The sequence below is a fragment of the Gymnoscopelus braueri genome, assembly GCF_963280865.1.
Source record: "Gymnoscopelus braueri genome assembly, chromosome: 11".
Lineage (NCBI taxonomy): Eukaryota > Metazoa > Chordata > Actinopteri > Myctophiformes > Myctophidae > Gymnoscopelus > Gymnoscopelus braueri.
In genome coordinates, this window is record NC_137613.1 from 38,242,108 (window position 1) to 38,266,107 (window position 24,000).

A 24,000-nucleotide genomic window follows, 5' to 3' on the forward strand; every position below is an offset into this window, starting at 1 on the left:
TCAGAACAATGTTCCCTGGGAGCTACAGCTCCCCGTCGTTACATTTCATTATTGCTCTGTTTGGAGGTTTACAACGCCTGTCTGTCTGTCTGTCTGACTGACTAACTCGTCTGCTGGAGCACAGCCCAAATTAGAACCAATAAAAAGGCATAAGAAAGGACTTGGTTCAGAAGCAAGAACTTTTTTTTCTTCATTTTAATACACATTTTTGTGTTTTTATTGGAGGATTTCTTGCATCTACAAAATGCAGACACTGTGAATCTTGATTAATGAGTACATTTCACAGCAATGTCCATAAGTGCCCCTCCTGTCCATATTGCAGTTTACAACAGAATCAACCAATGAAAAGTGAGAGTTGAGACCTTCGTGTTCATTTTACTTAAATGCTAAATTGAATATATACTGCTTATTATATCCACTGTAGATTGACTGTACATACTTATCCATACTCCCACTGTGTAGATGGCTGACATTTGTACATATCAGCCTGACATCATATTGCCCATATTCCCATACTACTGGTGATAGATGATAGATGGTACATTGATCATTTGCATATATATCAAGTGTAGGCGACCAGACCAGAGTTTAGGTTTTCTACTTGTATGGATCAATAGGTCTGTCTGTCTGTCTAACTCTGATAGTGTGAAAATGGAATCAAAATAACCGGTAAGGATCCATTTTGTTCCAAATTGTACACTCTCAGTGTTAAAGTAACATCATGGATTTTCATTTTACAGAGTCAGAGGCACAGGAGAATGTTCTTTGATGGAGGTGAGCGTGAGTTAAGACAAAGGGATTTGAACCAGCACACAGTCCCTGAGAGATTCATGCTGGTCTCTTTGAAAATATATATTTTTTTGCCAAGCACCATCTGTGAGGTTCACAAAGACTTCTTGCACTACCATCTCGACCACCACCAATGGTGGAAAGTAACTACAGTAAGTACATTTACTCAAGTACTGTACTTAAGTACAATTTTTTAGGTATTTGTACTTTACTTGAGTATTTCCAATTTCCAATACTTCTACTCCACTAGCCTACATCTCAGAGGCAAATATTTTACTTTTACTCCACTACAATTATTTGAAAACTTACTAGTTACTTTTCAGATGTAAATTATTATTATTTTATTATTATTATATTATTATAAAACATACATTAACCACTTTAGCCCTATTTTATACCTGGGCTATTTGAAAATAGCCGATCTACAAGCTCACAACGCGTCGCGATGCAACGTGTTGTGAGCTTGTAGATCTGCTATTTTCAAATATTTTAGTACTTTTACTTTTGGTACTTTAAGTACATTTTGATGCCAATACTTGTGTACTTTTACTCAAGTCATTTTTTAATTCTGGACTTTTACTTGTAACAGAGTATTTCTATATTGCAGTATTGGTACTTTTACTTAAGTAAAGAATTTGAGTACTTTTTCCTCCACTGACCACCACCGATATACCTGTTCCCTGTGAAAGACACTGTGTACCTGCACATGCAGTACGTATCTCCTAAGTGTCAATAGTGCAACATGGCACGCCGTGATTAAATGTTGTTCAGGGATACACAGATATTCGTTAAGTATTAATGAACTGAGAGCAGTGCCAGACATAAATTCACACTGTTTAACACCAGGGAGCAGCACACCGATAAACATCGTGGCAGCCTCCCTAATGTGTGTGCATAAGTCAACAGCTTAAACAATTACATAGATTACCCTCGTTAATATATGTTCTAGGATGTGAAAGTGTGAATGTGTGTGTGTGTGTGTGTGTGTGTGTGTGTGTGTGTGTGTGTGTGTGTGTGTGTGTGTGTGTGTGTGTGTGTGTGCGTGTGTTGTGAAGACCTAACATGTCCCCACAAAGATATCGTCGCTGTTGGGCAGAAACCTTGTATCTCCAGATTTCAACTTTTTAATTTATGTTTTTTTTTGTAAATTAATGCTGTACTTCATCATACAAGAGTGTCGCAAAAAGTAGTGAAAATAGCAGATCTACAAGCTCACTATTTTCATGTTTTTTAAAAAAGGAACACTTTTGTACATATGATGTTTCCACCCGACAGCGATGATGTAATAAAGGTCTGCTTACCATGTGAACCCGGTAAAGGATGCTGATGCCCAGGGACATGAAGGGTTTGGAGAAGTCTATGACCTTCTCTCTCTCTGAGGTTATAGTGAAGCCAGCTACAGCCAGGTCTGCTTTCTGTAGATGGAGGGGAGAGAGAGAGAGAGAGAGAGAGAGAGAGAGAGAGAGAGAGAGAGAGAGAGAGAGAGAGAGAGAGAGAGAGAGAGAGAGAAATTGCTCAGTCAAGGCAAAATGGCATCATGTTCCAAACGCATAATGACAAATATGGACATGTCAGAACATGCAACATCATCGCCTTTCATTTGTCGTGTCTGACAGTGTGTTTCTCATGCAAATGCAAAAGTTCAACGTTGATTAACATTAATCTTAAGTCCGCAAGGGTAGCGCAGGGACGTGAAATTGGCCTTTCAAAATGTGTTAATCAATAACTGATCTTTTTGACCTTGTCCTTTGACGAGTGCTCCATCGTATGTCAGATTATGATCTAGAGATGTAATAGATGAAGTTGCGTGGCCTTGTTCGGCGACTTGATGATGATTCAGTCTATAGTCATCGCAGAGGGGAGTGTTTAGACCAAAGTCAAGGAGAGAATGAACCAGAGAGAGGGCGAGAGAATGAATGAAGAGGTATTTGAGAATGTCAACCAGATTGGTGTTGAAACAACAATCGAAGGGGAAATCTTAAACGGGAGCACAGGAGCTACATCAAAGAGGAGCGGCGCAAGGGAGGGAGGGAGGAAGGGAGCAAGGGAGGGAGGAAGGGAGCAAGGGAGGGAGGGAGGGAGAGAGGGAGGAGGTGGCACAGAGGGGTCACAGACGAAGAAGAAAGACAGAGGGTCAAACGGGGTCAGTGTGTCGCAAGACATGAAAGAGCAGCTGACACATACTGTAGATGGTCCACCCCCACAGGGGAGAGAGAGCGAGAGAGAGAAGATGCAAAGAGCTGAGAAATGTCAAAGTGATGTGTGTGCGTGTGTGTGTGTGTGTGTGTGTGTGTGTGTGTGTGTGTGTGTGTGTGTGTGTGTGTGTGCGTGCGTGCGTGCGTGCGTGCGTGTGTGCGTGCGTGCGTGCGTGCGTGCGTGTATTAGAGAGAGACAGCTACAGAGAGAGAGAGAGAGAGATCCAGAACCCAAGAGACAAATCTAAAGAACAAGCAAAGAAACAGGGAGCAAAAGCAAAAAGAGAGAGAGAGATAGAGAGACCAGGAGAAGAAAAATAAAATAAACGTAGTGTGACAGGCACTGTGAGAGGTCATGTATTCCCATCATGCCTGTAGCTACCACTGAGGACACCAAGGTCATGTTCTCGCTATTTCTTCTGGGGGTTTTAGCAACCAGAGGTGCAGTTCCACCTATTCTGACTACTATTTCCATGGATCCCTAGCCGTCACACGGCACAACGTTTCAGTGTTTTGGGAAAAGTACAAGTGAGACCTAAAGCTAGCGCGCCTGGCTGGAGAGATAACAAAATACCACAGGCTTAGCTGTCTGCTGCAGATGTTTACAAACTAGGTAACCTTGTCTTTTCAATGAGATGAAAAAAGACAAAACTTAAGTTAATTGCTTTTGGAGCCAAGGAAGAACGATTAAAAGTCAACACTCCGCTTCAATCGGTAATGTAAAAAAAAAAAAAAAAAAACCCAACCAGAAATCTCAGGCCTGAATTTCAGCAGCCTAAGACAATTACAAAGTCAGAGGACTTATGCCTCAGCTGGATTTGGAAGGGGAAAAAAAAGTTTCTACTAATTTACCTTCAGTAGATTCTTCTACTGTAACGGTGTCTCCCTAAACAAATCTATCCACCACCACCACGGAGGTTGTGGGTTTGAATCCGCCGTGGTGCATCCGGCTTTGTCGAGCGTCTATAGTATACGAACACAATTGGACCACGTTTGGGTAAGGGGAGCCGCGCGGGGAGGAGGGTGACATTCGTCACTGCATGTATTCCTACTGGCTGGGCGGCACCCGTCAGCAGGGAGTGTTGGGCGGGAGGAGTAGGACGAAGGCTCTTCTACGTCCTCCCGGCGGGGGCTCCTCACTGGCAGGAGAGTCAATAGGATACGACAGCAGTGACAACACACAAATGTGTGTGTGGAGGAACTAATTGGCATAACGACTAAATTGGGGAGAAAAGGAGGAGAAAAAAAAGAAAAGAAATCAATCCGACAACTGCTGTTGGTTCAGAACTCTGCTGCTCAAGTCCTCCAAGACCAGGAAAGTGGATCATATCACTCAAGTTCTCAGATCTTTCCACTGGCTTCCTCTCTGTCAAATAATTGATTTCAAGATACTACTGCTGGTTTATAAAGCATAAAACATTTCTGACCTTCATGTTATGATCCATACAGTATACACCTCTCAGGTACAGGTCTGTTTTCTGACCCCAGAGTCAAAAAGTAATGCAGAGAAGCAGCTTTCAGTTTTTATGCACCACATATCTGGAACAAACTCCCAGAAAATTGCAGGTCTGCTAGAACTTCTTCTTTTAAATCAAAGCAGAGGACTTTTCTGTTTGCCACTGACTTTTACTGAAGCCTTTTGATTCATTTCTTGTGCTGCACTGTGTATTTATTCTTGCACTGTTATGTGTTATGGACTGGGACTGGGACTCATGACAGTATGAGTATTTCAGGTCATGAGTATTTCAAATCCCGGCTATGACCCTGATTCCCATGCCCCTATCTAGTCATGGTCTTTGAACCTTAGTAAAAGAAGTACTTGATAAGACGGGTGCGTAGGAGTAGACAGCCAACACATGAGAAGACAAAATATAATCTCACACACTGTCTTCACTTACAGCTATTATTTGATGCAAAAAATACAACGTTTCGGTCGTACTAACCTTCATCAGCCGCCCAAACTCAGAGCATAATACAAATGGAACCAAATGGTCACAGGTCCATTTGGTTCCATTTGTATACACTCAGAATTATAGAGCTGTAAGGGTCCATTTAGAACCCCCTCAGGTTCTCCGGACCCCACTTTTGAGAACCACTGTCTCTGAACATTGACGAGACTGTCTAAATCTACACAAATAATAAACATGCTGAGATTATTTATGGCCATGGAACACTGAGTGAGTTTACAGTATACCACCACCACCACCACCATCACCACAGCATCAAATCCTCCAGTAAATGAGATAAGGGGTATAAATTCCCCACCAAGGCAAACACTAGCCTTATATCTCACTGTAATCCCCTTTCTTACCAGAAGGATCACAGCTTATCAGTGTCATTGGAAATGGGAGGTGAGGTTTACATGAACCGATATAATAAAAAGTTGATTTCATGGGATAATAACAGGTTGTTAGTGTGCATGTTTAGATAGATAGATAGATAGATAGATAGATAGATAGATAGATAGATAGATAGATAGATAGATAGATAGATAGATAGATAGATAGATAGATAGATAGATAGATAGATAGATAGATAGATAGATAGATAGATAGACAGACACACAATATACACACAATATACACAGTATATACTGTGTATATACATCATATACTGTATAATACTATATGTCAATTATTATTATTTATATACCGTATGTTGAAGATAGTTCTATTATCTATTCTACAGTAAAAACTGAGTTTTATGTAAATAATGGGATATTCCACTTTGCATCTACATTTTAAGCTAACGTTTAGCTTCAGTAGGTCAATTATAAACACTGCAAACAAGGTGCAAAGTCAATGCACCTGGTGCTCAGAAAATGTCCCTGTTATCCAACAAGACCAGATGAGGGTGAAGTGTGAATAATGTTTTGGTTATATTTGGAGCAATTTGTCCAATTAAACAACACTGAAAGGGAGACACGGTAGATACAAACCTTGTATCTCCAGGTTTCAACGTTTTATATATATATTGTGGAAATGAATGCCCTACTCCATCAAACAAGTGATGAAGTCATCATTGCTATAGAGTGTTTGTTCAGTAACAGGAGTCTCCTGTCTCTCCAGCTCTTTAATAAACAGAAAATGCATTTTCAGGTGGGTGACAACATTTCAGCCAATCAGGAGAGAGCACCCATTTATCAGCTTAATTTTTAGAGTGTTCCAGTTCTAATTTTGTCTGCACATTTCTTTGTGTCAACACTTCCAATTTCACTTGTTAATAATTATGTATTCGGTCTGAGTTCTCTATCCTGATTGGATAAAATTGGAGCTGAAGAGACATGGAGACTCCTGTTACTGAACAAACACTCTATAGCAATGAGTGCTATCAGAATTTAAAATTAAATAGTAATAAAAAAGGAACGGTTTTGGACATACAAGGTTTCCTTCCGACAGCGACGATATGCAACTTTGACAATTGCATATCACTTTACAAAGTGAACAATGGCACGCTTGTTCTGTGTTTTCAAGGTTAATGAGGAGCTAGCAGGGGTCTAAGTGGAGAAGGACTATTACTGTCTGTGCTGAGTGATTCTCTGGCATGTGGGAGTGACCAGGGACACACACTCTCTTTCCAATTAAAAACCACCTCTTCTTTCACCCAAGGTGAGTACAGCGTTGTTGGTTTAAAAATATATTTTTCTTTTTTGTTTGAGCCAGGGTTAATGATGGCAGCTCTGTTCCATTTGTTTGAAAGCCCCCTCTTCAGTAAGTCAGTAGGTTTTTTTTAATGGATTATTGATTTTTATTATACAGAAGTACTGTGCAAAATGCAGAGGTCATAGTTTGTATTGTATGGTGCAGCATTCTGGCGAGTAGCTGCAGCATTGTGGTCATACATCACATGGCAGTAACACTGCAGGGTAAAGGGTACAGTACACTTATGAAAACAAATACAAAATAAAATAATGCATCCAAAGAGCTTAAAACTTGTTTTTTTTTTTATGAATGACTGAATTTCATGTATTTTTTTTCTGTGTGAAATAATCATTTTAATAATTTGGACGGGATGCCAAAACTCCAGAATTATTGGTTTGTTTACCTCTGTAAACCAGAAGCTCATGGCAGCCATTATCCACCTTTTTTTTGTTGGTAACTGTTACAGAGGTGATGGGGAAATACAAAACCTTACACAACAGAGGTTCTGTAAAAGTGCTAAATCTAGTGGCTGAATGTTCGCTAGTGCCTCTTTAAGCCTGATTTATACGTCATATGACGGAATATAAATTAGGCATTAAGGCTTGGTTTACCACTTGCTGTATATTATGTATATACCACATGCAGTAGATACAAATCTTTTTTCAAACAATTTGATTCTGGAGACGTGTCACATGTTATCACCCCTCCAGTGTCTATACACTGTCATGTCTTAAGCAAACATGCCAAAGATATCATTTGATTTAACACAAACACACCCAGTTACTTTTACTTTAACAAAGGCTAGTTTTATGTGCCAAAAAGCCAAATAACTGGTTTACAACAACATAGTTAGAAGTACTAAGCTACATAAGCTTCCATAGTGCTAATGAAGGATAAGGTAGATTACACAGGGCCCAGACACCTCTTTGCTCTTAAGTACATTTAATTCACCAATTAACGGCTAAATTGACACTTAACTGACCATTTAACTGAACAGTCGAGAGTTCATTTACTAATTAATTTAAGTGCAGTCTTGAAACATTTAAAATCACATCAAAGATGCTATGCTCCTTCAAGTAAAAATTACAACATTGGTTTTATAGTGTGAATGTCTTCCTTGTTCACTAAACATGTTCTAGTTGAATTTATGTATTTTAAAACACAGTCTAATTGAGGTTAATTTAAACAGGACAGCTAAACTGGACCCCAGACACCTCTCCTCCTTAATTAACACTTAATTAGCTGACTTATTAATAATTAATGAACAAATGATGAATAATACTAGTGTTATAAGAGTTATAATATCACACAAACAGTAAACAACCATATAATCGGTATACAAATTATAGCTATAATATTTGGGATTGCTCTTTAGTCTTGGTTGATTATGGTGTAATGTAAACTAAACAAGGAGAGATAATCCATGGTGTGCTTAAGTGGCCCCTCCCGGACTGAGATCCCAGACAGCTGTGTGCTCTTTAATTAGCACTTAATTGATTAACAAGCAGACACTTGTTCCGACGATTTCACCCACTTTCATCAGTCACTGAAGCCATGACGGGGGAGCTGCGTTTGTGTGTGTATGTGTATGTGTGGGTGTGTGTGTGTGTGTGTGTGTGTGTGTGTGTGTGTGTGTGTGTGTGTGTGTGTGTGTGTGTGTGTGTGTGTGTGTGTGCGTGCGTGCGTGCGTGCGTGCGTGCGTGCGTGCGTGCGTGCGTGCGTGCGTGCGTGCGTGCGTGCGTGCGTGCGTGCGTGCGTGCGTGCGTGCGTGCGTGCGTGCGTGCGTGCGTGCGTGCGTGCGTGCGTGCGTGCGTGCGTATAGAAGATAAATGCTTTCACTACAATTTTAGAATAACATGGAAAGCGGCAAATAAATGGGTAGAATTGGAGAATCATAACTAGCGTGTGTATGTGTGCTACATTTAAAGTAGATGAGAAGTAGATGAGAATGTGTGTAAGACTTCTGAGCTTGTGTGTATTTTAAGGAAAAAGCAGTTGTGTTGCATATGCATTTATTTAGCAGACACTCTTATCAAGGGCAACCCAATCATCACCAGAGAACAAACACTGTCGATGCACATTTCTGCAAACCAATTGAAACGTTGTATCTCAATGTTTCAAGGCAGACGCACTGTCAGCTCTAGCACCGGGCTTGGAGCCCTGAGAGGTGCCCCTGAGGGAGGCGCTACCTGAGAGGTGCCCCCGAGGGAGGCGCTACCTGAGCAAGTGGCCGCACCGAACGGAGCGAAACCAGCTGCTGCCGACTCAGCGCCATTCGAGCCGCACATCGATTGGCACAGAATAGTAAATAATACTGTAGGACTGAGTTGACATGGTCCACATCTAGAAATGTCGACATGCAAAGTTTGTGCGATTAAATAACGCCCACAATGACGTTCTTGTAATTTGCAGAAACGTACATTGCTAGTGTTTTCTCTGCCGATCAGGCTGTTCAACTTACATACAAAGTGCAAGATCGGAGTAAATGGCACAAACCTAGTCTAGTTGTGTGTGTGTGTGTGTGTGCGTGCGTGTGTGTGCGTGTGAATTTAATGATTCAGTCCAAAGGTTCAAAGGTTCAGTCCAAACTGAGTCAGTTTGGACTGAGTCTGGTGGGTGTGCCTATTGGGAGGGTGGGCATGGTTTAGTGCTAGATCGGTTAGTGTGTGTGTGTGTGTGTGTGTGTGTGTGTGTGTGTGTGTGTGTGTGTGTGTGTGTGTGTGTGTGTGTGTGTGTGTGTGTGTGTGTGTGTGTGTGTGTGTGTGTGTGTGTGTGTGTGTGTGTGTGTGTGTGTGTGTGAAGGATGCTGAAGGATCCTGAGGTGTAACTGAAACTTTACAGAGTAATTACCATCAATGCCCCACATGATTAGCTTCTTAACTGCTTACTTGAGCTGCCATTTCATCTCTCTCTCTCTCTCTCTCTCTGTCTCACACACGCGCACGCACACGCACACGCGCACGCGCACACGCGCACACGCACGCACACGCACGCACACACACACACACACACACACACACACACACACACACACACACACACACACACACACACACACACATACTCATACGTGAACAAAAGAGAGAGCAGTGACAATTATAACTATGCCATTTTCTTTGAACTAACATTAACTCCAGCATTAGTTTCTATGGCAACATTAATCGGAGAAGTTACAGCATTATATTTTAAATACCATTGGCTGTCATTGTTGAACTGTAAATATGACCATGTATATTTCTCATGGTCCTGCCGTCAGTTGCTATAATACTTTAATGGTGGGTTGTCGCATTCACAATGTGTCAAACCAATTTCCTTGTACAGCATGGACCCCATACTGTACATATGGGATCATTTACAGGGAGCAAGTCAGTTATTATAAAATAACTACACGACGGGGCATCCACCCCTGAGGTGCTGTTTGGCTAAGTTGAGACTGGCAGCACAAATCACATTTTTGGCATATCCAGATTGGAATCAGATTGCTTCCCCAAAAACATTGCATGTGAACGTGGTCCGTAGATGAGAACCATGTAGAGTCAATCGTCGATTATACGTCGCATACTAACGAACCCTACACCTAACCTTAACCCTAACCCTAACCCTAACCTTATCCCTAAACCTAACCCTAACCTTATCCCTAAACCTAACCCCAACCCTAACCTTAATCTTAACCCCTAAACCGAACCATGAACCATAAACCTAAACGTTGAATGCAACGTACCTACAAATTTAAACTTTTTGTGGTCCAGAAACGTTGTCATTGAACGTTTCCACGTCTCCACTGGCGATAGGGTTGACTGAACAGCAAAACGAATCACGAACAGATTTCTAAAGACTAGAGCAGTACCCGTTATCAGAATACTTGAAGGCCAGTCTGTTACGTCAGACATGCATAACGCACCAACTTGGGAGAGTTTTCTTGGTCTCGATATATGGGCAAAAAGTACACGCACGCACGCACGCACGCACGCACGCACGCACTCACACACTCACACACACACACACACACACACAAATGTGGCTCAGTCTGGACGCTCTAGCCACTCAAATCAGATATCAAACTGTTCTTTATATCACTCGCAAGATGACGCATAGCGATGATGTAAAGTCCAAAATCCTTCTCTGTGGGAACGAGAAGGATTTTTTTTTTACCACAGGCGGTTAAGATGTGAGATGGAATGTTGATGTCTGTGGGAGAAATGCCTGCCGTGACTGCAGCACAGAACATTGGATCAGCCGCCTCCAATGTTGATGTGTCTGGATTTCTGCACCACGACTTGAGAGTGATATGGCATGAAGGGCGAAATGACAGATCTCCATTCTTCCATCAGTTGCTGTTTTGTTGTTGTCTGCACTGCTTTGCAAATAGGCCTACTCATTCCTACTGCACATCATTACCATAGCAATCACTGCAGATAGTTTGACTATGTCTGAATACACAAGTCTGAGCTGTTCACTTGCAAATGACAGTGTGGACAGTCCATCCTAAATATCATATTTGATATCATATTGAGAAACAAATTGGATTTTCCATGTAGTCTGAACAAAGACAAAGACTTGCTTTACGGTGAATTATCCAGCTTTTACCATGGCTCACCAAGGTCACAAAGACCCCATAATTGCCAAAATATCAAACACTCGAACCCTATACTCTATACTTAGATGACAGGGGTCCCCCAGGGCTCTGCATTGCTCCGATCCCCTTTTCCCTCTAAACCTAGTCTCTTCACCGCAAAATCGCAAATAGCCTATCGGGTCTTAATGGGTTCTCTCTCCTGATTGGATGAAATTGGTGTCCCGCCTGCATATGCATTTTCTGTTTGCTAAAGAGCAGGAGAGACGGAGAGATCTCTGTTACTGAACAAACTATCTATAGCGATGATTACTATCAGAATATTAGAGCTTTCACTTTTTAACAAAACACTTTGTTGAAACCATAAAACATCACTCATAGCACCTTTAATGTACCCCACGTGACACGTCTCAGAATGGTGCATTTTGCACAAGGGATCTGTCATTTTTAGGTGCCGTGGTTTTAATTAGCAATCAAGTCTTTCCGATTCTTACACTGATCATTATTCTGATTAGATAATAAACCACTGTAATTAGTAACAAAGGCACATTAATAACTTAATGACTTTCTTAACTCCTCCATAGCTAAACCCATTTTCTCACACAGACAGACACATGCAATGGCTCACACATGATGTGTCAGTTCGGGAGCTGTTGACAAGGCGTTAAGTGGTTTTGGCTGTTCCCAATTCCCAATTTAGCTTTCTTCCATGTGCGCTCAAGGACAGTGCCATTTAACTCAAATGATCCTAATTAAGATGAACTATTTTACAAGAGGTTATGGGGGAAACAGCTGGAGTGATGGGATCAGTTCTGTGCTGTGCAATATTCCGTTCATTCATTAATTTTTGTAATTGTAATGTAATTCATACATTTACATGTATGTATGCAGATCCCCATTAGCTATTACTATTTTTCCTGGGGTCCACACCAAACATTACAGTACATACAGGACATAATCAAGAACTCATTCCTACAGCGTCAACAAACATAACAAAACAAAACAATATAAACATTACAATGCAAAATGCTATTTTTTTGGAAAAAAAACTAATCCTATAATGACATGCCCCCAAAAAATGTATTAAATGGTATAGAATTTGCTATTGTTTTGGGAAATGAGTGCACACAAAGTGAAAGTACTGATAGTAAGTTAAAAGATAATTCATAACCTTTTGTATGGTTGTAATATTAAAATAATAATGTGTGGCTGTCACAAAATAACAAGGCACACCTGGATTTGTTTCACGGCAGACCAGTGTACCTCGGCACACTGTTTAGGCACCACTGTCTGTATTTTGCATAACCTTATTTGGAATAACCTTGTGCTGTTTGACCAGCATGACCGAGAATAAACAGCTATAGCAAACAAGCTATAATGTATCCATCAATTTAATACAACTGTAATTCCAAAATATGTAATTGGCTAGGTTTCAAAGCATATTTTGTTTATAGAAGAAAATGATACGCTATAAAATATTTTCAGTAAAACAATGCATCTCAACATTCAATTAGCTGATGTTACCTTCCTCATAAATGTGGCTTTTTCTTGAATGACTTTTCCATTTTCATTCCATAAAAATTGACTGTATGCCAAGCCTGTTTCACAGTCCAACATCTGCAGAAACCCTATCAGGAAAATATAGTGATGTTTTCATCACTCTGCTGTGCTCACTCAGCATCAGCGCTTATTCACATCACATCACTAAATATGCAAGACCAGACAATATGGTAATTCAAACACAAATTTCGGGTAGGTCAAGGTTAAATAAGTCAAATTTCCAAATATTATTAAAGAATGTAATCTTCAGGTCCTTGTTGGGTCCATTAACACGTAAATACATTTTAGATTTGCTTACGCGAGACCCGTGGCAATTATACAAGACACGACCCAAACACGTGTAAAGTCAAGATTTTGGACCCGAATCCACTCAGTTCTCGGGTAGGGTCTTTGGTTTTTTTTTTTGGGTCGAGGGTCTATAGGCTCAAGGCTCAGGAGGGTTGTTTGTTTCCTTTTGTGAAATGTGAGCCCTTTGAGGCTGTAACAATGTATAAATAAATGTGATTTGACTTGTCTCTTCTGTGTTTGCATTGAAATCTCCTCTGCCTTCTCCTCTGCCTTCTCCTCTCCTCTCCTCTCCTCTCCTCTCCTCTCCTCTCCTCTCCTCTCCTCTCCTCTCCTCTCCTCTCTACTCACCCTGTTGATGAGTTCTCCCACCATGCCAGTCCAAGAGCCATTGGGTTCTGGAGCTCCGTACAGGCCATCGTCGACCAGTTTGATTTTGAAGGAGAACTTCAGGATATCTGCCAGCTCCCTCAGCATGTCGACACAGAAGCCTTCATACTGATCAGTTCCATGGAACTCCTCGTGGTTGGCCTTACGCATCACATAGGGGTTTTCCTGCAAAAACGATATTAGAGGATATTAGTCCATACTCTATACCAACCAACCAGTCAGTCAGTCAGTCAGTCAGTCAGTCTGTTGACCAATCAATACATTAAACAATTAGCCTATCAACTAACTACTCAATCAATAAAAAACAAGTCATAAGTAGAAAAAGTGCTCGTCGGAGCACAGGTCTCCGCCAGGTCAGGTAGGTTATAGTGGGCCAGCAATGTTGATGGAATATGAAGAGTCGGACAGATCCATCTTGATCACATGACTATAGAGATAATGTGTACCAATTTGCGTGATGTTTGGACAAAATCTGTAGGAGTAATATAAAAAAAAAATTGTTGCAAATATCGACCTCCTGGTGGCGCTAAAACAGGTCGATCTGAAAAATTCGGGGCAGAGGTTCTGCATCCAGGGAGTGTGCAGACAGACGGACACACGCACAGACGGACGGACAGACGGACAGGGTGCAAAACATAGTCGGAGACAATTAATAAACAAACCAATCAACAAATCAATCAATCAGTCAGTCAGTCAATCAACCAATACAGTAATGATTCAATAGATCAATAAGCAATCCATTACTCAAATTATGCATGTTGCCTGGTTATCAGTCAACCAGGCAATCAAAACTATCAACCAATTAATCAATCAACCATTCCACAAACTATCAGCCATGGAATCAATCCACTTGTCCACACGTTGGCCAATCAACTAGTCAACATCCATTAAATCAATTAATCATACATAAATAATTCATGAAAAAACAATCAATCAATCAATATTTCTATATATTTTATAGATTTTAATAATTGTTAGGCTATACATTGTGTTTCACATAAAAGTTATAACATGCTTGTAAGAAGTACTATAGCGGTAAGGTTAAACTCATGTTACTGTACATGTAAACTATTCAACAACTGGCAGCAGGGAATATAAATGTTTTCTCAACTATTTATTCTCATAATTAGTGATTTTCTAATGAATATTTATATCATTTAATTGAAAAATGTATTAAAAACAAATTACGGAATTACTAAACACTAATGAATAACTACCACTGTTTAGAATTACATTTATTCGGACTGTTTATTGGTCATGAAATGTTATGTAACATGTTAATGCTGAATAATGTTATGTTACATTCCATTAGGTGTGTGTGTGCGTGCGTGCGTGTGTGCGTGTGATTTACCAGTATGGTGGTCACAATGAGGGTCTTGTTGGCCAGTGTCTCAGAGGTGTTGAGGACCAGTGAGGAGGAATTCATGAACAACGTGTTGTTGGAGTACCAGACGCCAATCTGTCCATCACATAAAGGAGAGGAGAGAGGAGAGAGGCAGAGAGAGAGAGACATTCAGACAGACAGCTCCATGTCCAGACAGAGAGCAACAACAGATAGCCAGTAGAATGCTTAATCAATATGCAACAATCAATGAGGGATCTCCTCCTTCAACATGGTCGTATATATATACTGCAGGTCGTATATATACACAGCAGGTCTGCTGACCTCCAGCTGACTCCATTTGACCCTGTGACCTATGGACCTCATGCTCTTTGTGTTGTTTTTAATTGATTAACCGTTAAGGATAATACACTGTCATGCTGGTGACGGGCTACTCATGTCAAATGGTCTCACAGGGAAGGCCTGGAGTCACCGTCTACCAGACTGGAGGCCGGCCCACTGTAGGGAAAGCTGAGAGGGACACCGTAATTCCTTTTTTAATTTGTATTTATCTCATTGCTTACATAGTCTTTTTGCCAGACCCAAGGGGTCGGGCTTACATGAGGCTTTGTACCTGTTTCCCCCTTTCGTCCATACATGGGCATACACAGGCTGACACGTCATGTGAAGTCCGGCTTAGCCGTGACGTAGTGCATGTTTTGTACCTGTTTTCTCCATACATGGGCATGCCCCCTTTGTCCTTAGGCATGCCCCCTTTCCCAAATGCCTAAAATGATTTATGCTTTTCAGTTATAAAGTGGTTTGTAGGTGTGTTACATACTAGGACTTCATTCTGGATCTGTCAGAACCAGGTCTCCTGGTCTTTTTTTTTATCACATTTTGACGTGATAATATAAAAAAAACACTAATAATAATAATAAAGCACTTTGTAAACAGTTTTTAAGGATGGCACTAGCATATAGTAACTAGAGTTTATGATGATGATGATGATGATGATGGTGATGATAATTACTACTTCTTACTACTACTACTACAGCTACACTATTATTATTACTTTGTATCAGACTAGGTGGACAGGCCGTATACTCGCTAAGACATACAACATTTCACCATTGAGAACCAACGACGACACTTTTGCCAGTATAGGCTACTAAATCTTCCTCCATGTAAGTATTTTTGTCACTCCATGCCCACTCAACTGTCAGGCAGAGCTACAGTAGCTCTGGGGAACAAATAATAAAACAATACTAGTGCCATTCTATAGTGAAAACGCTATAAAACATCCTACAAAATTCCCCACACAAAACCAGTTACAGGTGGAAAAGTAGTGGGCTGAATTTCACGTTTTGTACATTTCTTGCGCAGGGGCAGCAATTTTGGCCTTTTAATTAATTATTATTATTACAGTATACACAAGGTCAAAACCTACTAAATGGCTGGACTGCTAAAGGGCGGTTAATTTCAAATAAAGTAAGCGGCGACACTCAGCCAAGGCGAGTGATGAAGTTATCCAGGATATTATATTACAGTATATTACAATGTTCCATTCTTATTCATGCGATAAGTTTGGAATGAGCTTTAGTGGAACAGCTGTAAATGCCTTTTGAGGACAGTGAGGACATAATTGAAGACTCCCACAGGAGTAGTTGAAGACTGTGGAGCCGCTGTAAATGGCCCCTGATGACGTAATAGGAAACGGTTCGAATAATTTTCAAAGAGCAACAGCCAATGGGGAAACTCCAACACTGAGCTGGCCGACCAGTGGTGTAACTTCATCAGTCAGTCAGTCAGTCAGTAACTTTTGCATGTATAAGGCTGGCCCCACTGTTGCAGTCCGACCAAAAATAAGTAATATAAAAAATAAGTAAGTATATTACAAGGAGATAATAGGAGGCGATGGCTCAATTTAGGAGCCTTTTATTGCATACTTAACTAGCTAGTGACCCCATTTAACCCTGTGGTGATGGTTATTGATCTCTGCTCTGGATGTTCTCTTGGGTGCTTCCTCAGGATTCTATAGCTAATGACATGTGGGCGTTATATCTTCATTTATTCTAAAGGGAAGTGGGCAGTACTGTTATTTCCTGTTATTTTCTCTTTTCATTGGGACAGCTGAGGTATAAATAGAGGAGTGGAATTTGATCTCAACCTCAATCAACCTTTTTAATTTCAAGGACCCCCAGTTTGATAAGGTGTCGTCAGTATAAATGTAACATTTGGGTCCTGACTATCAATCACTTAGCTGGGGACCCCCTGGAACCACATCAAGGACCCCTGGGGGTCCCTGGACTCCCTGTTGAGAACCAGTGATGTACTGTCTGGTGTGATTCCACAGAGTGTGCTCTTTACTGCTAGAGAACTGATGGCCGTTTTAACACAGGGTTGAATAAAACAGAACATACAATAATATTCTGTTGATTCACTGAATCACCTGAAAGCCTGTAATCAACGTCTGATTCCTGATCCTGAATAGCCTTTTAATTTGGAATCATTGTTTTACAAACTGATTTCTTTCTTGAAAAGTTTTTGTACTATTTTAGGGCTATGTTTGATGGTTTAATTTACTTTGATATTGTGATCCTATAGAAAATTATGAACTTGCTATCATCTGTATACCTATCATTTCTTTTTTTTTAACTACATTTTTATCCCGCGATTTTGTAACCCTATTTTTTACACCCAGTGCCAATTGTCTATGTAATCCTGGGCACTACCTTCCCTCTGCCAACCTAGGGAGGCCAGGGCCGAGCTCATGCCTCCTTCAATGCATGAGAGCCAACTGACCTTCTTGTCACCTGACAGGGGAGAGTTTCCCTGGTTGGACGTAGCGCGTGGAAGGAACACGTTATTCCAACCAGTTCCCTTCCCCTCCATCAGGCGCCCCGGCTGGCCAGGGGGAGGCAGTATAGTGACCAGGATTACTGCATGTTTTTGTGAGGGTACCTACCCTAGGGAACACGGGGAGAACATGCAAACTCCACACAGAAAGGCCCTTTCGCCAACCCCACCTAGGGTATGGGCACTGATGACGCAGAGGAGAGAACACGCCCCCAGCGCCCACAGCGTCCCCTGCGGGAATCGAACCCAGGACCTTCTAGCCACCGTGCCCCTTTGTATACCTATCATTTCATGCTATCATGCTACCTTTGTAATCAGACATGTCTTGAGTGGTGTGTGTGTGTGTGTGTGTGTGTGTGTGTGTGTGTGTGTGTGTGTGTGTGTGTGTGTGTGTGTGTGTGTGTGTGTGTGTGTGTGTGTGTGTGTGTGTGTGTGTGTGTCTGTGTGTGTGTGTGTGTGTGTGTGTGTGTGTGTGTGTGAGAGAGTGCGTGCGGGAGTGCGTGCGTGCGTGCGTGCGTGCGTGCGTGCGTGCGTGCGTGCGTGCGTGCGTGCGTGCGTGCGTGCGTGCGTGCGTGCGTGCGTGCGTGCGTGCGTGCGTGCGTGCGTGCGTGCGTGCGTGCGTGCGTGCGTGTGCACCTTGTCCACACATGCACATTTGGATGGGGGTCCACTACCCCACTGCTCTACATCATTCTTCACTAACACTGTCCTTTTAATCGAAAAAAAAACAACAACACTTTGAACGTTTCACTTTAGTTCTTCTTATGCTGGCTCTTATTTCTTCTTTCTATAATACAAGATGATCATTCTAGGGACATTAATTTAAGTGTACTACATGCACCACTTTAATACCTTAAGAGAGGAATATTAATGAACCAAGGAGAGCATAAATCATAGACTCCACCAATTTCACAAAGCTCTCCCTGGAGACTAGTTTGTTATGCGAATGAAAACCAATGGACCAGGGGTTTTCATAGTCTGAGGTGGGGGGCCCCCCCTCAAGACCTCACATGTACTCTGCACCCCTCTTGCAATGCCCTGGCGCCTCACAGGTGCCGCTTTGTGAACGCTTGCAATAGATTAGGTTATATCGGTGGTTCCCAAACTTTTTAGCTCGAGACCTAAAAGAGAAATTAGAAATGAATTTGCCCGGGACCCATACTAGTGAAAATAGCAAATCTACAAGCTCACAACGTGTCGCTTCGTGCCGCGTTGTGAGCTTGCAGATCTGCTATTTTCACTATATCTCTTAAATGGTTTTATTTATTTATTTTTTAAGGAAATGATTCTATTTTATTTATGAAATACTTTTGAAAAATGTTGGAATTGTTTTGAATTGATGAAAAGTTGTGATTTTTTTGTTTAAACTTTTTTTTAATGTAGGAAAAAAAAGGGGATAATATGAATATTGGTCCGCAAATATACCCACTGTTTGGGAAACAGTGGGTTATATTATGCTGTTTGGTAACAACTTGTCCTAATATCTGATGAGAATCCAAGATATCTCGATGACAGTAAAGATGACTTGGAAATCGGAGACATTTCTCTGATAAGCGCACAATGTGGCAGCTATTGTGACTTTTTAAATTATAATATTTGCACAAAGATGATACTTTTTATGCAATTTTTTTTTACTAATTACTAATGTCGGTTTTAATAAAAAAACAAAAATGTGTGTAAATAATAAGCAAAAAATAAGTTCACCACTTAAACCCTAAATACTTTGGTCCCCCAAAGTATTGGGGTCCCAAGTATAGACCCCTGGGGGACTAAAGTGAGTCCCCCAGGGGTCTATACTTGGTCCGCTCAGTTTTTTGAAGCGTTGCGTCGCTTTGTGAGCTTATAGATCTGCTATTTTCGCAGAATGTCCACCCCAGAATAGGAACGCTAGGGTTTATTTGTATAAAAATACACATTTGTAAATAGCAGGAGATAATGGGAGCTACACCTCAATTTAGGGGCTTTTTATTGCATACTTAACTAGCTAGTGACCCCATTTGACCCTGTGGTGATGGATATTGATCTTTGTTCTTTTAATGTTCTCCTGGCTGCTTCCTCAGGATTCTATAGCTAATGAGACGTGGGTGTTATTTAGATTTTTTTCTAAAGGAAAGTGGGACAGACAGGGAAAGCTGACTAGACATTACTGGACATAAGACGAGGCTCTAGTGAAATTCTATCCTAGAGCAGCAGGGTTATGTATTGTATGGCTCCACACAAGGTTATTATTTTTCAGTAGTTTCCGTTTTTTAACTCAGGTTTCTTATCAACAAAGATTCATCGTTCAGGTAGGTAGCAGATTTTTTACTTTGTACACTTTGATGGTTGTTTCATCAAAAAACCCAATTTGGTGACAGTCAACCAGTAAATTGTCCTCATACTGTAGTATGCAAATAATACTGGCTAAAAATGTCGTCTTTCAGCCACCAGCATATCTAATACTGGAGAGTGGAGAGTACTTACTGACAACAGTAGTATGTGCTGTATCCATGGCAGTCGATGTAAACCAGTATGTATGTATGTATGTATGTATTTATGTATTTATAAATGTAAACCATTGGACTATTTGGTTCATGTGACCCCTGACCTCTTTATGACCTCCGGGTGTTTTTCCAGGACCCTGAGAGTGTAGTTGGTCCTCTGGCCTTTACTGTTGAACTCCACCCGGCCTGTCAGGCCATCATACTCCACCTGGGAGAGAGGAAGAGGAGGCAGAGGAAAAGATACACACTGTTACATTGTAGTTACCTGTATATTATTATGATAGCTTCCCTCTATGACTACTGCAGAGTAAAATCCTGAATGTAAATGTATCCATTTGTAACTTCACAGGTGCACTTGGTTACATTTGTACACTCTCAGTTAAACTAACACTCTGGGTGTTACAGTGTGGTAATATTATTCATCTTAACATTCATGCCAACAAGGCATGCTGAACTTAACTGACTGAGAAAGACATACAGAGAGAGAGAGAGAGAGAGAGAGAGAGAGAGAGAGAGAGAGAGAGAGAGAGAGAGAGAGAGAGAGAGAGAGAGAGAGAGAGAGAGAAAGAGAAAGAGAGAGAGAGAGAGAGAGAGAGAGAGAGAGAGAGAGGAAGTAAAACAAACAAGAAAGAGAGAATGAGAGAGAAAAAATACACAGTGAGAACCATTAAACTAGTAACGAGGAGAAAGTGAGATTAAAGTGGGTAAATAGAGAAATATAATGAGACGAGTACAGAAAGCTAGAAGGTGTACGTTGCTGGATTACATAAGAAGACAGAGGGCCAGAGAGAGAAATAGTGTGCAACTGGGATAGCAAAGTAATCAACTACAATCAGGCTTTGGTTACTTAACTATACTGCATGGGCACTTAAGGACGATAGAGCTAATTGAATTGAAGAGGAAATTAACTGTTAATGGGCTGAGAGAGAGAGAGAGAGAGAGAGAGAGAGAGAGAGAGAGAGAGAGAGAGAGAGGAGAGAGAGAGAGAGAGAGAGAGAGAAGGAGAGGAGAGAGAGAGAGAGGAGAGAGAGAGAGAGAGAGAGAGAGAGAGAGAGAGAGAGAGAGAGAGAGAGAGAGAGAGGAGGGGTGGGGGGGCAGACACAGACACAGACACAGACACAGCAAGAGGATAAAGAGAGGCAGATAAAACTCAGAGGAAAAGGCTGGAGAATCTGGCAAGTTGAGACGAGGACAGGAATCAGAAAAAAGCAAAAGCCGGAAAAGGGGAGTGGAGGGACAGAAGAAGAGAGAGAGAGAGAGAAAGAGAGATGGGGTGAATGAGAAGGAGTATAAAGAGAGTGAGCAGGCAGCAGGGCCAGCAGACGAGCACTGTTCATCAGATGTATGACAGAGCTGAGAGAGACACTGAGATGTATTATTGAAACAACACGCTCTGACAGTGTGTGTGTGTGTGTGTGTGTGTGTGTGTGTGTGTGTGTGTGTGTGTGTGTGTGTGTGTGTGTGTGTGTGTGTGTGTTTGTGTGTGTGTGAGAGTGTTTGTATGGGGAGGGAAGACGAGAGACATGACAAGATTTATATATATATATATATATATATATATATATATATATATATATATATATATATATATATATATATATATATATATATATATATCTCATATATATATTCTGTATGTGTGAGTATACGTATATTTATAGAAAGTATAGGGTGGTATATGTGCATGATGTAGTTATTGTGTGTTGTGAATTTAGGAAGACCGTCGGTGTGGTCCTAGCAGGCCTGGGTGGTGTGTGACAATTCACAGTTGAAGAAATCGTCTGTGTAAAGCGGCGGGCCCGGGAGAACAAGATATGACACAAGGCTGTATCATGTGACAAGTTCACAAAGTTTATTACACACACAGGGAATACGTACTGTACTGTATAGGGTCAGACACATGACGTGACCAGACGATATGTACAGAATGTAGTAGGATAAGAATAAGGAACATGGCCTTCGGGAATCTAACAGATGCATCTCGTCTCAATAATGAACTTTCGATGAATTTTCGTATCAATTACAAAGGCGCCATTAGATGGCCCTGGACTATTCATAACAGTGTGTATGTGTGCATTCAAGTGTGCACAAGTCATTGTGTCTGTATGTGTAAGTAGCGTGTACTCATTTGTGGGAACATGTACTGTTCTGTAGATGTACTCATTCCAAGGTGTGTGGCAGTGTACGTGTTACTGTGCATGTGCATTTGTGTTTGAGTGCATGTGTGCGTGCATGTGTGCCTGTAAGTTGTGTGAGGGGAGGTGTTCAATGGGTGTCCGTGTATGCGTTTGCACATAATGCTTATGGGCATGTGTTTGTGTGCATGTTTCAAGATAAATTACCCTGTAAAGCAGAGACAGCCAAACAAGGAACAGAGAGAGATTGAATGAGACAGAGAGAGACCAAGTGAGAGAGAGAGAGAGAGAGGAGAGAGAGAGAGAGAGAGAGAGTACCGGTAATAGCGAGGTAGTTAGAGAGAGTAAGTTGGGGAGATAAAAGGGAGAGAGAGAAAGAGAGACGTAGACAGATCGAGTGAGAGAGAGAGGAGGGAGGGAGCAGATTGTCCACAAAAGTAAGTAAGTATAGAGACGACAGAATGATACACAAAAAAAATTGTACAGGATGGAAAGAAGAAAATGGGAGGGATCGAGACAGAGAGCGGAAATAGCACGATGGAGTGAGAGATGTGCGACAGGGAGACGGAGAGAGAGCCGAAGAAGAAAATAGTTAGAGGAGGAGAGACTGAAGGAAGAAGAAATAAAGTGATGGAGAGAGTGTGGGGGATGGAGGAGGTGTGGCGAGCTGACGGGGTAGATAAAAAGACTGAGGCAGACAGACACAGAGAGAGAGAGAGAGAGAGAGAGGGGCCAAAATCAATTGGATGAACGAAGGAGCCGGACGGGTGGTGGGGGACTCCGTGAAACAGAGAGAGAGAGAGAAATATAACTCCCTCTTCTAAGTCCATTCTCTCGCTTTCTCTACCTCCTGTCATTCTCTCTCCACCATTTTGCTCTGTCCTCTATCTGTCTATCTACAGTATCTGTCTGGGTGCCTGCCTGTCTGTCTGTCTGTCTGTCTGTCTTGTTGCTTTATCACCCCTTTCTCCGACCTTGTTTCTCTCTCTCTCTCTCTCTCTCTCTCTCTCTCTCTCCTCTCTCTCTCTTCTCTCTCTCTTCTCTCTCTCTCTCTCTCTCTCTCTCTCTCCTCTCTCTCTCGGTCCATAAAAACAACAATGATGATATGTGCCGATCATGCCAGCGCTAACAGTCCATTTCAATCTGCAGAGCCTCTCAACTCCTCATTCCATCACTTCAACACTGATCACAACACGTTCACACAGCAACGGCTACTGAACCAACACACCAGGCACTCAAAATGCTTTATTGCATGAATAGTTTTTTGTGTGTGTGTGTCTGTGTATGCAGCAAATCCTCAGTGTTCATTTAACTCAGAGTGTAGTCAGTGTACAAATGTAGATGTTGGGTCCATTTGCTACATTTGTACATTCTCAGGGTTTACAAATGTATAAAACTAAAGCTGCAATCTGGTATTTTTAACGAATAAAGGTATTTTAGTGTTTTTAGAACATGTTAATACAATATTACTAGCACATCTGTCAGCGGATGTCTCCTGTGCTCTTCTATTGAGAACTTTCAACCCCTCAGCTAGGACAACTGGCTGAGGGGTTGTTGATAACTAGTACTGGCTGAAGCTCATAAGCACAAATATCTCCCCAGGCAAGCGGGGAGTCCATCTTGTTGGAGCGGGGGAGTCCATCTTGTTGGAGCGGTAGAAATTTGGTCCTCCTCGGCCAGGTACTAGGAACCCTGGTTTGAATTCTGGACATGAAACGTATGGTTTGCAGCTTCAACACCGAGTGTACTTTGTGTGTGTGTGTGTGTGT

General features: G+C 41.5%; 1 protein-coding gene across 1 annotated transcript in view; it reads right to left on the bottom strand.

The window, feature by feature from the left end:
- The window catches only part of LOC308095616 (glutamate receptor ionotropic, kainate 5-like), a gene marked incomplete at its 3' end in the record, with an annotated part of 85,832 nt that overhangs the window by 25,579 nt on the left and 36,253 nt on the right, over positions 1-24,000 (bottom strand). The window contains 5 exon segments of the mRNA XM_080442667.1: positions 2,091-2,204; positions 13,395-13,598; positions 14,785-14,892; positions 20,201-20,220; positions 20,223-20,304. Coding sequence (XP_080298793.1) covers positions 2,091-2,204; positions 13,395-13,598; positions 14,785-14,892; positions 20,201-20,220; positions 20,223-20,304 — 528 coding nt within the window.